The 14318-nt window shown below is 44.5% G+C and overlaps 1 protein-coding gene across 1 annotated transcript in view; it reads left to right on the top strand.

Moving 5' to 3' along the window:
* The first annotated feature begins 11089 nt into the window (after nucleotides 1–11089).
* The window catches only part of LOC136100191 (TOG array regulator of axonemal microtubules protein 2-like), a 30068-nt gene continuing 26839 nt past the window's right edge, over nucleotides 11090–14318 (top strand). The window contains exons 1-2 of the mRNA XM_071805910.1: nucleotides 11090–11246; nucleotides 13442–13576. Of these exons, the coding sequence (XP_071662011.1) occupies nucleotides 11219–11246; nucleotides 13442–13576 (163 nt within the window). The 5' untranslated portion in view covers nucleotides 11090–11218. The remainder of the gene's footprint in view (nucleotides 11247–13441; nucleotides 13577–14318) is intronic.

A 14318-nucleotide genomic window follows, 5' to 3' on the forward strand; every position in this document is an offset into this window, starting at 1 on the left:
AAATCTGCTTTAAATGTTGTCACAGATTCTTTGTATGTAGCAGGTGTAATACCCAGAATGGAAAATGCTCTGTTAAGACAATTGAATAATCCTCGATTAGGAAAATTGTTTGTACAATTGAGAGCTATTTTAAATCAAAGAAAAGAACCCTGTTGTGTGATTCACATCCGCAGTCATCAATGGAATCTTGGTCTAGGTGAAGGAAATCAAATTGCAGATAGTTTAGTAAGTTCAGTACAGCACATGCCTCCAACAGATAAATTCCAACAAGCGAGACAAAGTCATGAGAGCTTTCATCAGAATGCCAGAGGTCTCCAAAGACAATTTGATTTAACTTTAAATGAAGCAAGAAGTATTGTACAGGCATGTCCTCAGTGTGGAAGCCAGATGTTAGGTATAGGAATCGGTGTCAATCCTCGAGGTTTAAAAGCCTTAGAAGTATGGCAAATGGATGTGACACATGTGCCAGAATTTGGAAAACTTAAATATGTGCATGTCACAATTGATACTTTTTCAAAAATGATATGGGCTACTGCTTTACCAGGAGAAAAAGCACTACATGTATGTAAACATCGCACAGCTTGTTTTGCTGTAATGGGTGTCCCAGAAAAGATTAAGACAGACAATGGCCCTGCCTATGTTAGCCAGAAAGTTAGAACTCTTCTAATGAAATGGGGAGTGAAACACGTTACAGGTATACCTCATTCCCCAACAGGCCAAGGAATCATCGAGAGAGCACATCAAATGATTAAAGGGTATTTGAGCAAACAGAAGCAGGAAGAGTTAGATTGTCAACAGCGTTTAGCAAAGGTGTTGTTTACCTTGAATTATTTATGTTTAACTGGAGACCATGAGGAGCCTCCTGTGATCATTCATCATTATCAGATCAGACTAGGAAGGAAAAACACTTTACCGGAATTCATGGTGAGATATCGTGATCCCACCACTGGATTGTGGAAAGGACCAGTACCTGTTATTTTTAATGGTAGAGGGTATATGTGTCTCTCCACAGATCAAGGTCCATTGTGGGTTCCAAGCCGAGCAGTAAAGCCGGAGTTGAAACAAACTCAACCAAGTCAACTCCCTGCAGCAGAACCCTCGGAGGTCACAGAGTGAGGTGTAACCTTTGCATTGATTTAGCTGTGACATGTATGCGTACTATAGTTATATAAGTAGATCTTTAAACACCACTACCTCTTGAGTAAGTTTATCAACACCCAGCACATCGTTTGTTATAAGTTGAGTATCTTTAAACCAAAGTTCTTGGAATTTGTTTAATCAATCCATTGCGATATTTAAATGGCAATGGAATACCTCAGGTTTATTGCAAAGTGCACTGTTTATGTTGATTGTTATTGTTATTTATATGTTATGTATAAGTTGTTTTTTATCACATATCAAAGAAGGATTAGAACACACAGCTAATCAATCCTGGCTTGTCCAAAAAGAAAAAAAAAAAGGAGGAATTGTGGAGAGTCTCTGGCTGTGTGCTGTGAACAAGCCAGGGCTTGATGCGGCTGTGCTACACGGAAGGATTTCCCTGAGACACCAGAGACAAAAGGAAAGTAAACAGAAGCTGCTCTGCCCTCGACCCAGGCTGCAGGAGGGGCGTTGCCGCTGCCCATGAACAGTCTGTGAACAGTGCCCTGCAGCCAATCACCATAGTGGGGGGGGATGACTGACTGTGAGTGTAACCAATTGTAGCCTGCACTTGCCGCATGGCCTTTTGGTATAGAGTATATAAGGCTTGGAAAAACGTGGTCTCGGGGACATTGATATTCAGTGTTGTTTAAGAGTTCATTGAAGAGTATGGATGGTAAATTCACATTGAATTAGACTCCTTACTCTCGCCCGGCCCGCCCGTTCGATCAAAGAGCTTATGCCGGCGTCTGGATTCGTCGAATTTACTACCACTACACACCACTATTTTATGGTAACGCCTCTAGCTGACTGCTGCGCCAGCTCTGTTAGATGATGCACACATGTTTAGGAAGAGACAATTCCCTCCCTTAAAGGGTTTATTGCCTTAAAAGAAAACACGGAGAAAGGTGAACAAGCAGCATTTCTGCTATGCTTGCTTTGCAGACAGAGGCTGGAGCAGATTAAGTCTTACCTGAAGCCTGCAACACGGCTGAGGCAGAATTTTTCTTGTGTCTGCTAAGGTCTAAAGCAGTGCAGGAGTCTGAGGGCAGTCCTCTGCCTCTTGTTTGTAGCAAAAGCAAGAAGTCTTTCAGGAGAATTCTCCTGTTTCATGCAGGAGATGGCAGATTTGGAGACCCATTTGCTGCAGTCAGTTCATTTTCTGCCATTCTACAATATATATAGGGTTGTTATTTTCTCATATATGTGATTACTCAGCCTTGGAGAAGCTGAGAGAATGGTGTGGTTTAAGGTGACTCATTGTAAGGCGGAATCCTTTACTCCTACAGTGCTGGTAACAACAGGGTGGCTTGGCAGTGACTAGAAGATAGTTCCCTTTGGCTTTGCTGCTGCTTTTACCAAGTGATGTGACAGTCACCTCCTCAAATCGCAACAGGGTGTGTGTGCTGCCTGTGCTAGTTGGAGAAGGATTGTTAACTCCTGCAGATGGTTTTCTGTGGGTTTTTTTCTCCTGTAGTAGCTGAATTATTGTGCATTTTTACAGCTAATTATCCTTCCCTACTTATCTGTTGGCTTACAGGTTGGGTACACTGGCTTGAGACTCGCTGCTTACTGTCTGAATTCCTTTTCTCATAACACTCATGGGGACACTTTCCATACAAATAATTGTAAAGACAGGTTGAGCTGCTGCTCCTCATGGTTAACAGAGAACCTCAGGTGTGCCCTTGTACTTCTGCACAAAATTTCCTTCTCTTTTTGTATACATGGGGTTTTTAAATACAGCCAGAAGCAACCTTGTTGTGGACGATATCCAAACTCAACATGGACATTATGAAAATATTATGATTTTTACATTTGAAAGTATCTTCTGAGTGAGCATAACTACAGCAAAGCTAAATTTCTGTTCTGCATTGCCTATTGCACAATTATCCACAGCAGAGGGGATAGGCATAAAATATTTGTAATGGGGGTGGTGGAGAATTGCTGTTTGGCAGCTTTTAGTGGAGACTGCAGTGAATGTGGCCATGACACATTGGAGAGGGCCAGGCTGAAGGAATAATTTCTCCGCTTTTCCTAATCTTGCCTGAATACAATGCTTTCTGTAGGGCTGGTATGGACTTAACACGATCTGAGAGGGGCTTCAAACTCACACTGCCCAGCTGAGCCATTTGCCATGCAGAGATGTCATCAAATCCTGCAGCAAGGGGGCTGGAAACATCCCCCTCCCTTTTATCAGTTTCCAGCAGCTGCAGACTTTGCTGTTTGCTCGCACGCTGTGCAAAGCTTTAGGGATGATTCTCACACAGTGGTTGTAGGTAGGCAGGGAGGGACCAGGAGCACAATGTGGTTCAGAGCGTGTCCCTGCCTGAAGCTCTGGGTGCTGCTGAGGTCCCTTGGGTGCTTTTGGCTGCAGCACTCAGGGACCTGCCTGCCAGCCCTGCAGGCAAAACATATTCCTTGCATCTCACGCTCAAGATTTCTTCAGAGAAGGGGTTGCTATGCAGCCTTGTTTATTCCTGGTATGTGACACTGTTTGCTTGCTGAGCTTGTACACCTGGAAGGGGGAGCCTGCTGTCCTCCTGGAGAAGGGGTCCAGCTTGACAAATGGCCATCCCTGCTTCCAGTTTTGGAAACACAGGGTCTGGAGCAGAAGAAATCCTCGTTCCCTTGTGGGTGGCAATCCGCAGCAGGGCTTTACAGCTCCTGAGGGCATTGCAAGCTTAACAACGTGGAGCAAGATTTCCAAAGTGAAGGACATGTGTGTTTGTGAAGGAGGTTGGTGGACAGCCCTGTCTCCTGTGCTATTGGTTTCTCAGCAAGGTGGTGCTCCAGGGGGGCTGGCAGGAGCCAGGCAGAGGGGTTGCTTTTACTCTGCTCTGGTAGAGGTTGCTTGGTGCAAGCATCTTTCCCAGAAAGCAATAAACTCTGGGAAAAAGAGTTGATGATTTTTTCTTTATTCCTTCTCTTTTCAACAAATTATTTCAAAAATTCTTGAAACTGTTGCTGTGTGACAGAGAGTTTGGGTGTCAGTTAAAAGAGACACAGTCCTGGGAAGTGTGGAAGGAGAGCGATGCTTGGGGTGGCAGATGGAAGGAGGGGAGAGGACAGGTGGGAGCTGCAGTGCAGATGCGGTGGTTTGTTGACAGGGAAGCTCCTCTTCATAAGAAGAGCAACAGCCTGGCCTCTGCCACGCAATGGGGAGCAGAGCAGGAGCTTCCACCTGGGCTCAGGTGCTGCTCCAGGGCTCCCTTTGCTGGTATGTGTGGGCAAATGGGCAGGTCTCCGCTCAGCTCCTGCTCCAACTCCCCTTGCTCTGACTGGGGCCAAAAAGCAAAAACTGCACTGTTTGTCCTTCCTGGCTCATACTTTTATTTTCCAGGTAGAATTGAGGAAAGTTAAAATCAAATCAACTTTCTGACTCAGCCCCTGCTAAAGATTAGGTCACTGTTTATGGCTTCTGGGGTGCTGGTTCATCTGTGCAGGATGGTAATCGAGTCTGCTCTTGCCAATGGTTTAAACTGTTGTGTTTCACGAAGTTTAACCTTGGTGATTTGCTTCAAAGGATGTGGGGGAAAAGTGGAATCTTTTTACTCCAAGCAAAGAGAGAAGTGAACCTTAGTGAGCTTACAGGCTCTCTGATACGTAAATGCCTAGTCCCAAAGCAATATCACTCTGATCAACAAACTTGCCTCCAGGTTAGCTTCTGTTTTCAAAGCTCTTTATTACTTAAAGTATAAACCTCTGAAAATTTGATCTGGGAAAGATGTAGGAGGAGGATGAGGAGGGAAGATCCAGAGTATGACACATCTCAAATTGCTTCTGGGGTGCAGAGATGTCAGCCTGCCACAGCAGCAGAGGGACGACAAACCAAACTCTCTGAAGGATTGAGATATAGGGACCCTGCTCATTATCAAAGTGTTTGCTGGTTACTTTCTCCCTCTGCTTCTCTCTTTCTTTCTCCAGAGACAATGCCTTTGCTTCACTTTTTTTTTTCATTCTATTTCTTCTTGGTAATACACCTAACAATTAGCTAGCTGGGGCTCTGCTGCAGAGACCACTGCTATAATGACAACAGTAACTGCTCATATTAGCGTAATATCCATCATCCCAGGGCCTTTGAGAGCTTTGCAAAGCTTCCAGGCATCATTTGCTATTTTCTGTTGGAGGATATGTAAGAAACTAAAGCTGACATTTTAAAAATCTGTGTCCTGCAGAGGTCACATTTATAAGCTCCTAACAGTTTTCTGGCCCTAAGATTTATGTTTCTGAGCCTTCTTTTTCTCTGCAGGCCAGTGAATGAATCGTCAGCAGAGCAAGCCCTGCCGTGGTGTGGGGCTCTGAGCAGCAGATCAGATGCAAGAAAGCCCCTGTGTTTAGCAGGCATCAACCCGTGGACACTTGGGCACTCCAGGGATTTAAATGCCTGTGGAGTTAGGTGATGCCTTGTAGGTCAGAAGAATGGAGATTTTAACTATTTCAGTGATACCTGAATGGTGGACTTAGGACCTGAACAAGACAGAGGTGCTTGAATACTGTAACAGTGGGAACTGTTGTATTTCAAGGTTCATACGGCACTAAGAACAGTACTGGGATTTCAGTGGAATAGATGTAAAAGCAATAAAACGGACAATTAAGCTGGTCTTGTTACAGGATATGGTCTTGTTTTAGTATGTCAGCCCTGCACCTCATGCTCCCAATGCTTGTTACTCATAATGAAAAATTTCAATACAGACCTCAGATCCCATGCTGCAACTGAACGAAATTGCTTCAGATCATTGAGAATTTCCCTGCCTGATGATTACACAGGAACAGGACAGAGCCCTGTCATGGTTCAACCGTGATAGCCACTCACTCACCCCCTCCCTCTCCCCCCCAACAGAGGAGAGAATCAAAAGGGAAGAGAGAAACTTGGGTTGAGATAAACACAGTTTAATAAAATAACAAAATAGTAACACACTACTAGTAAATGTGTGTATATATATATATATACATATAATAGAAATAAAAGATACTCAAGGCAATTCCTCAGGAAGACACCAAGCAGCCACTCCTAGGAAACAGCACCTGTTCACAGAGAGAGAAGAAAGAGGAACAAAGGCAGAAAAGCTCAGAGGTCTCTGCAAAATGGCAAAAAGCTGAACTAAACATCCTGCACCAAAAACTCCCCCGGCTCCGAAAAAAAAAAAAAAAGAGAGTACGAAAAAACCCAACGTGTGCAAGAGAAAGCACCAGAGAGAAAGAGCAGAAGAGCCCGCAACCCGGAAGATCCTGACTTTTCTTAAATATGTGGCAAGATGCTAGTGCGATGGAATACTCTTATTGATCGGTGTGGATGTCAGTCAAGCTCTGCCCCATCTCTACCCCCTTCCTCACTGCCTCACACCTGTGGGCAGAGCTCAGAGTGTCCTTGGCTCTCAGCCCAGAGCAATTAAAAACATTAACTCTGTCCTGGGGTGTTATCTCTTGCTCTCAAACTAAGTCCAAATAATGAACATGCTAGTTATAAAAAAAGAACGGTTTCTAAATGCATGAAGAAAATTTACCCATTTTCAGTCAAACCAGCAGGGCCCTTAGAATGCTCACTTGCAGTTATCTTGGATTTATGCAGCTGTTTGTGGAAACCTGCTGTAGTTAGCATGCTTGGCATTGTTCCGTGCTTGTATGAAAGATGTGTGGAACACTATTCAGGGCCCTACCAGGAGAAAACTACTGTCCAGGGAATGTATTTTAGTAGCCCTGAGAGATGGCTTCACACAGGAGTACGAGGCAGGAGATCCCTTTCCCCGAGGCTACTGAGAGGAAGGCACTGATGAAGACGAGCCAAATATTTCTAAGGAAAATGCTTTTAGAAGAAACAGACGTGACCTGAGAAACAGCTGATCTAACATTTCAAGACATGGGCCACTGGTTGGACTTAATATGAGGATGCATCTAGTTCAAGGTGCTGATTGTGACTGCTTCTGTACCCAATCCTTGAGTGTTGGGCATCTAGGGCCTTCATCCACGGCAGAAATCCTATGTGCCATGAAGACCCGCTCTCAGAAGAGACGCAGCAGCTGATTGTTGCATGCTTTTTCTAGCACTAGCCCCTGCAGTGAGGACCTCTCTGCATGAGATGCTCTGCAAAACCCTGCATGGGCTCCGGATCTCACTTTTTGAAGGTTTTCTTCAAAATGTCTAGGTGAGGAGGGGAAATGTTTCGACGCTTTTGGTCGAGGTTGGGTTACACTCAAAGCAAAGGTGTGTCAGTGTACTTGGCTCTTTCTCGTCTCATTGTGTCATGCAGTCACAGGAGCCCACAGAGCAATCGATCACCCACCTTTGGGGAATGACCGCCCTAGGCCACATCTCCAACAGAGACCGTCGCAGTGCTCAGTGGGAGCAAACTTGTGTACAGTACTCAAATAACCGTGGTGTCCAGCACAACAGCTCATTAGAGCTGGCATGAGGGATTGCTCAAGTGCTTTTTGAAGGAGCTAATGAGGTTTGGCATTCAGATCAGCTTATTCCTAACTCTTGATTTGCTGCCCTGGGTAAGCTGCTGCTTGTGGTAACTCTTGTTTCATGGTTGAGCAGGCCCGCTCTGCTGAGAGGCAGCCATTAAAGGAATTTTCAATAGGGGCATTAAACTTTTAAGATCTTCTGAATGAAAGCTGAGGGCAGAACTTATAAAAAAAGCATCATGTGGGTGATGCTTTTAACATTACATCTTTGGTGTGTGCCAATTGGTTAATATTGCTAACAAATTAAGCAAAATTAGTAACAATTGTTAGTAAATATTTGAGAAAGCAGTTTGCTGGTTCAGAAATTCCTCAAAACAGTAAGTTCAACGGTAAGTGAAAGGAGATTTTGAATGTGTAATCCTACTTGCACCATCACGCAGAGGAAAGATACAGGAGCACTTCCTGAGAGCTGTGCCTCTAACCTAAGCAGCTTTGACACGAAGAACATAGAAAAAGGGTGAGAGATACAATTAGTAGCCCAGGGATCTGACTCGCAATTCTCCCACAGGTCTGGGGAAGCTGCCCAGTGCCACCGGGCGATGGCTGTTTACTCCATGTAAAAACTTCATGTTAAAGATGCATTAGGGCCCTGTAAGCTGAAATCCACTGAAACCCCAAACAACTGTCATCACTCCAAGTTAATTTTATCCTAACAACAACTCTCTGGCTGGTGAGATATTTGATTCAACTGCCACAGTGGCTCCAATCCTGATGGACTCTGCAGGGTTGTTGGTATCAGCATGTCTCACGTAATGCTACTGTATGTTTACTGCTCTAGGAAACTACCAGAGAAACAGCTTGTTAGGTGGGAAAGAAAGTAATGGTAGCATTAAATAATCTCTGTTTGAATTTACTGGTTACTAATGATCCAAAGAAGCTGAAAATCCCAGAGGATGCATTTCCTTTCGATTAACCCAGCAGAAGGATGACAGGGAGCACATTTACTGTTGACTGTAACATCACAGGGCCTGGAGCTGTTCAAATGCAGTTGTATTCCATTTTTTCCTCTCCAGAAAGCCATTTTCAAACACTTTTTCGCTTTGTAGGGAACCTCTGCCACCGTTCTCCTCTGTACAGAGAATGGCACCAGCTTGTTTTCCGATCTCCTATCAGTAGTGGCAGAAGATGAGTCCTGCACACCCAACACTTCCCCCAGGCTGCAGACAAATTGCTCTGCCTAATGATAATTCCGGTTACAGTGGTTTCAGTGCAAGGGAGAAAGGGGTTGCCCTGCATAGCTGTACATTTTGGGTTTTCCATATCATGTACCTGGTCTGAATTAGGAATTATGCCCTGAATTTAGGCAATTAACCCTGTGGAGGCCACAGAGGTGTTGTAAGTAATGCCTTTCTTAGTTGCACTTACAGTGTGTTAGCATTTAGGTAGGACAGCCTGGCAGAGGAACAGACCTGAGGCATGGAGAGCCTGGCTTTGTGGTGCAGGGTAAATGAGTGGCAGAGGCAGCCTTCTCCCCTAGCTACAGAATACACTCATCCTGGTACTTACAACTTTATCTTGGGCATTTGAAATACCTTCAGAAATGTGGCATCCTCAGCTTCTTTTATGAGGTGATCTTAATCAGCCAAAATTGCCACTGGCATGTTTCTTAGGTATTTATCCTATGCAGTGAGATGAAAGAAAATATACCTTAATCCCTGCTTTATGCCCTAGTCCAACTCACAATTATAACTCCATTGCTTGTTTTAAAGTACGCAGTCCAAATAGACCTACATCTCTATTTTTAAAGGTATTTCGTCCCTGCCTTCCATTTAAAATAATGGGAATTAGCCTCTAAAAACCCTCTAAGCACCTTCATTCCTTGACCTTAAGCTGTCTCTGTGAATTTATCAACACTAACAAAATAAGGGTGAAAGCCAGAACTGGCCTGACTGTGTCAGTTGACTCCAGCCTTTCTGAAATCACTTGCTTTATTCCAGATGAACACTTTGACAGCTTTTGAGCAGAGTTAAATCTCTTGAGTAGGAGGTGGAGGAGTACAAGGCCTTGCTGCAATATGAACAATTTCTGTTGAAATTTGCTTGAGGATAGCATTTTATCTGACTATAAGTTTGACTGATAGGAGGGTACCTAAAGTCTCTGTACAGGCATTCTTCGTTATTTGTTTGAAGCTTACAGAATACATTAATAGGAACCTGCCTTTGCTTCTTCCATCTAGTGCAGAGGCATTTTTCCTTCTGTAATAATTTAACTGAACTGTTCTGTGATTGATCCTTCTGGCTGCACTTAGCTAGCATGTGATAGTTGTTCTGTTTGCAGACCTTTAGAGGCACCTATGAGTGGATTTTCAAAAGCAGCTCACATTGGCATCCTTCTATACTCACTGACGTTTGTAGGAATTTTACTGCTGGTTTATCATCCTGACCTCTTATCCTAAGGTACACTCAGCAAAATCCCCTCTTACCTCTCATTTAGGCCATAAGAAACGGGTTAATCCATTTAAGGAAGCAAAAGCCCTGTATGGTGACTGAAGTACCTATCAGAAGGTGAAAAGAAATCTCTAGAGTTTCGAAGTGAAAGCAACCAAACTGTTAAGGAAACGGACTGCAGAGACTGAGGCTGAAAAATGTCACATTTTGCTGTAGCACTAACCTGAAGGGCTAAGCATAAACTTCCTTTACTCTCATATACCCTGTGCACTATAACACTGCCTACAACTCCTCGAGCCCCTTGGGATGTGTGCTTGCTGATGTGAGAATGGCAGGTAGTTTCTGGATAGCTAGCAGCCCTGACTATGGGTTGTGCTGTAGCCTCAGGCTTGCTGAGGTGCTGCAAGCATGATAGATACCTCAGCAACGCTATAAATGTAGGCAATTCAGCTACAACAGCAGTTGTTTCAGCTGCTTTTCTTCTTCCTTTCCCAAGGAGTGGCAGATTTGGAAGTATTTGGCTTGTGGTTTGAGTTGTGGCTCAGAATTACTCATGGATGTGTCAGAAAATCTTACCTACCCCTTTCTGCAGAAAAGGAGTCTTGCAGACTGGTGGAAAGTGCTACAGATATGAGTTACACACCAGTCTCCACTATCATCAGCCTTGTAAACCCCCTAAAATCCAAGTACATTTGTATTAAAAAAGAGCAAACTATTCTATCCCCCATTTTTCCAGTTGTTCTTGGGGTAAGTCCAGCATGACATTACAGCTCTTTGTACCAAATGTGTGAAACGATGCTCCTGCTGCAGTGGCAGCAGCACTGAGGTCAGTGGGAACAACCCTGAGACACTGTGCTGGGCCCAACAGCACTGGGCCTGGTGAGAGACTTGCCTCTGCTGCCGTGCCCATACAGCCATGGGGAGAGCAGCTGCTGGGGTAGAGTTACGTTACAGTAGTCTTTGTCCAGCGTTTGTACTTTATGGCTATGATTTTGACAGAACGTGGAAAATGTAGCTTGAATATATCTTAATGTTGTTTTGTACGCAGGAACCCTGTAGGCAAGGCAATGCCAGGAATCGGTGGCTGTCACTTGCACTAGCAGTGTTATTTTTCCATCCAGGTTCCTGATGCTGCAGGGGAACCCATCAGCAGCTGTATCAGGCCCACCGACCAGCAGCACATCAAGTAGAGTTTCATCTGCAAAGAATCCATTGCTCCCCCCCACCATGGCCACACAAGATGATTTCACAGCAGGTAAAGGGCTGCAGCAGACTGGAGACTCCTTCAGTTGGGCTTGTTGCAATCCTGTTTCTGCAGCTTTTGCCTGGAGGATGTTTGTCTGCAGCGGCAGTGCCAGTGCCCAGGAATGCTGCTCAGCTCAGGGAGGAAGAGCGTGTTACAAAAGCTGCATTCAAAGTGCTGATCATGAGACCCTGGAGATGCTGGCAACTGCAGCAGCTATTCTTCATGCTGTACAAGTGAGAGGCCAGCCTTAGAGGCTGGGGAATGGGGAAGACATTGAACAGGACATGAGGCAGGGAAACATGCTGTGTATAATCTTGAATTTTCAGGAACAGCCAATATCAGAAATTTTGGGGGGCAGGCTATGTTTTTGTTGCTTTTGGGTGTCTCTGCAGTAAAGAAAGCAGGGAGTAAAGCCCTGTAATGGTGAAGCAGAACAAAGGAGAAGATTTGGATGGACAGTTTGTGTCCTGCAGATACAATAATCAAATACGCCAATGGGGACATCTAATGCAGAGTGCAAACCTTCTTTTAGTTATGATACCTAGTGATTAATTGTTTGTGTCCTAGTATTTTCTTTGTTGTGAAGAGAAATCTAAAACTAAACCAAATCAAAACTCAATCCAAAATGGAGTGGGAATTACAGGAACGAAGGACTTTCAAACTATTATAACTTCAGAAAGTATCTACTTATTAGACATTGCCAAACTCTAGAGACCATTGTGGGTTGTCTACACTTTGAAAGGAGAGGAAAGAAATCCTGCAGTCATGGATGGACAACTAGCAAATCATATGCAAATATGTAGAATGTTGAGCTGTCACAATGCTGGAATGCAAGTGCACCAACCAACGGAATCATTTGAGGTTACTGTCGTGGGTGACTGCCACAGTTTGCCACGGTGCAGTGTTTACCTCACTTAGAGTGCAGCTTAAGAGGCGACAAAAGGTACTCTGCTACCTACTGCGTGAAGGAGATATCAAGGAGAATTGGGTGAGAGTTGTTTAGAGTGATTCATATGGGGGCAGGAAATGTGAAAGGGTAGAGGGAGGCCCTCCCGTTGAGTCATGAGGTTCAGAAAGGATCCCCTTGCTTTCTAAACTCCTTCTTGCAGAGGAGTCTAGGTGTGGCTAGATCCAAACTTAGCCCCAGACTAGGTCAACAGTTTATGTCTAAGAGACACAAAGGGTAAAGGAAAACAGGCCAGGGATTATAGGTGTTTATGGCGAAAGGATTATATGGGCACATGCAATTCTTTATATTGCTTGCCTAGGATTTAAAAGTTTCACCATTCTGCATCTCAACCTGCTTATGTCCCCTCATGCAATTATTCAGTCCAATAGCATTATTTGAATCTGAGGTCTTCTTGCTTCTCATTGGATTCTTTCATCGTCTTCAGACAGGCCTTTGTTTTGTTTAATTGCAGACATGTTTATAGTCCATAGCCACTTTGTGCTGGCCTTGAAGGCATTATTTGGTTGAAATGAATCCTCTTTCGCTCAGCAAAGTACAAAACCGGCCTTGTCTTACGTGTCCATGATTGTCTGTATCTGCTTTTGTTTTCATTAAGTAGATACAAGTTCAGTGAATATGAGCAGAACTTTACAACATACAGTTTAAGATTTCAGCAAATTTAGCTTACTAAGTAAAGTGAGACAGACAGTATCTTAAAAATTACACAACCTTATAATCTAGTGATTAATTCTATTTCAAATGCATTTACTTGAGCTAAATGATTAGTATAAAACTTAAATTTGTGCTTATCCAGTGATCAGTGAATAGTAAAAGATCATTGCCCTACAGCCACGCTTGTCTAGCAGAGACAGCTCACTGTAGGCTCACCCAGGCTGTCATATTTATGGAATAAAGTGGTTGGCTTGAAGTCAAATTGCATACAGTGGGAAAGGTCTGCATGAGACTCCTTGCACCCACAACTTATCATTGTTCACTCTGCCATTCTATTTTCTTGTGGGTTTCCTAAAATAAGTTCTTGGCCTGGCTAAAGCTCAGGCCTTTGTCTCCTTTGGAGCCTGTACCATATTGCTGCTGGTGTGGCTGGGTGTAGGTTGAGAGCACACATCACAGTGACCATTCCAGAGGCCAGGACTAGTGTGTTAATCTTCTGTGAAAAAAAGTGTCTGGTGGTTTTTTTTTGTCTCCATATCAAATGTTGTGAATTTGAGTCTTTTGTACTGTTCTTATTTTAAAGCTAAATACCACACCTCAATTGCTGTCTACTACGGGAGCGTTCCCAAATTCAAACCCAGATACAAGGCTCTGCGAGGCAGAAGCATTGATTCAAACTTGCGGTTTTGTGGCAGCAGTTGGACTACTGAAGAAGGAGGTGAGGATGGAAGGGGGTTGAATGTGCAATGGTCGCCTCAGCCAAATGAAAAAAAATAAAAAATCAGGGAGAAAGGGTCCGTGGAGGTCAGTCCTCATGTGCTGGCTCTGCATCAGAGTAGGTGGCTGACAGAGAGCTGCAGATGATCCTGTCCTCCTTCAGTGGTGCATATGGCATCACATCTCGCTATCATTAGTTCATTACGCTTTCTCCTTCATCAACAGTAGCCAAATCACTACCACTGCCAGCCAGGACAGGGATTGTGGCCCAACTGCCATAAATCAGGCATCCTCTCCCGGATGACTGGGCCAGTGAGGCTGATGTGCATGACTTCAGCATTGGGCAAGGAGGTGACCACCCCCACCTTTCTCACCAAGCCTCGACCCAGGACCCCCAAGAGAGGGAGGCAAGCAGCGCTGACCCGGGTACCATCCAGATCAAAGACAAGCTGAAGATGAGGAGGATGTCTGACGGTCTGTCAGCCTCATACAGTGGTAAGGCGGGAACCTGCCTGCTCTCCTGTGGGAAGAAGGGTCTTTTCCCAGCCTAGAAAGCTAGTGCACATTCCCAGGGAACAGTTGTGCCCCCTGCAATAACCTTCCCTGTTGCTGTAGGGGTGTACAACTGTGAGGCAGGGAGAGGAGCAGGAGAGTGAATGTGCAGGTGAATAATTCTGGATATGCACAGGTCCATGGGCTCTCTGTTATTCGACAGGAGCTCAGAGGACCAGGATGCTCCTCTG

This window comes from Patagioenas fasciata, chromosome 3 (assembly GCF_037038585.1).
Source record: "Patagioenas fasciata isolate bPatFas1 chromosome 3, bPatFas1.hap1, whole genome shotgun sequence".
In the NCBI taxonomy this organism is placed as follows: Eukaryota; Metazoa; Chordata; class Aves; order Columbiformes; family Columbidae; genus Patagioenas; species Patagioenas fasciata.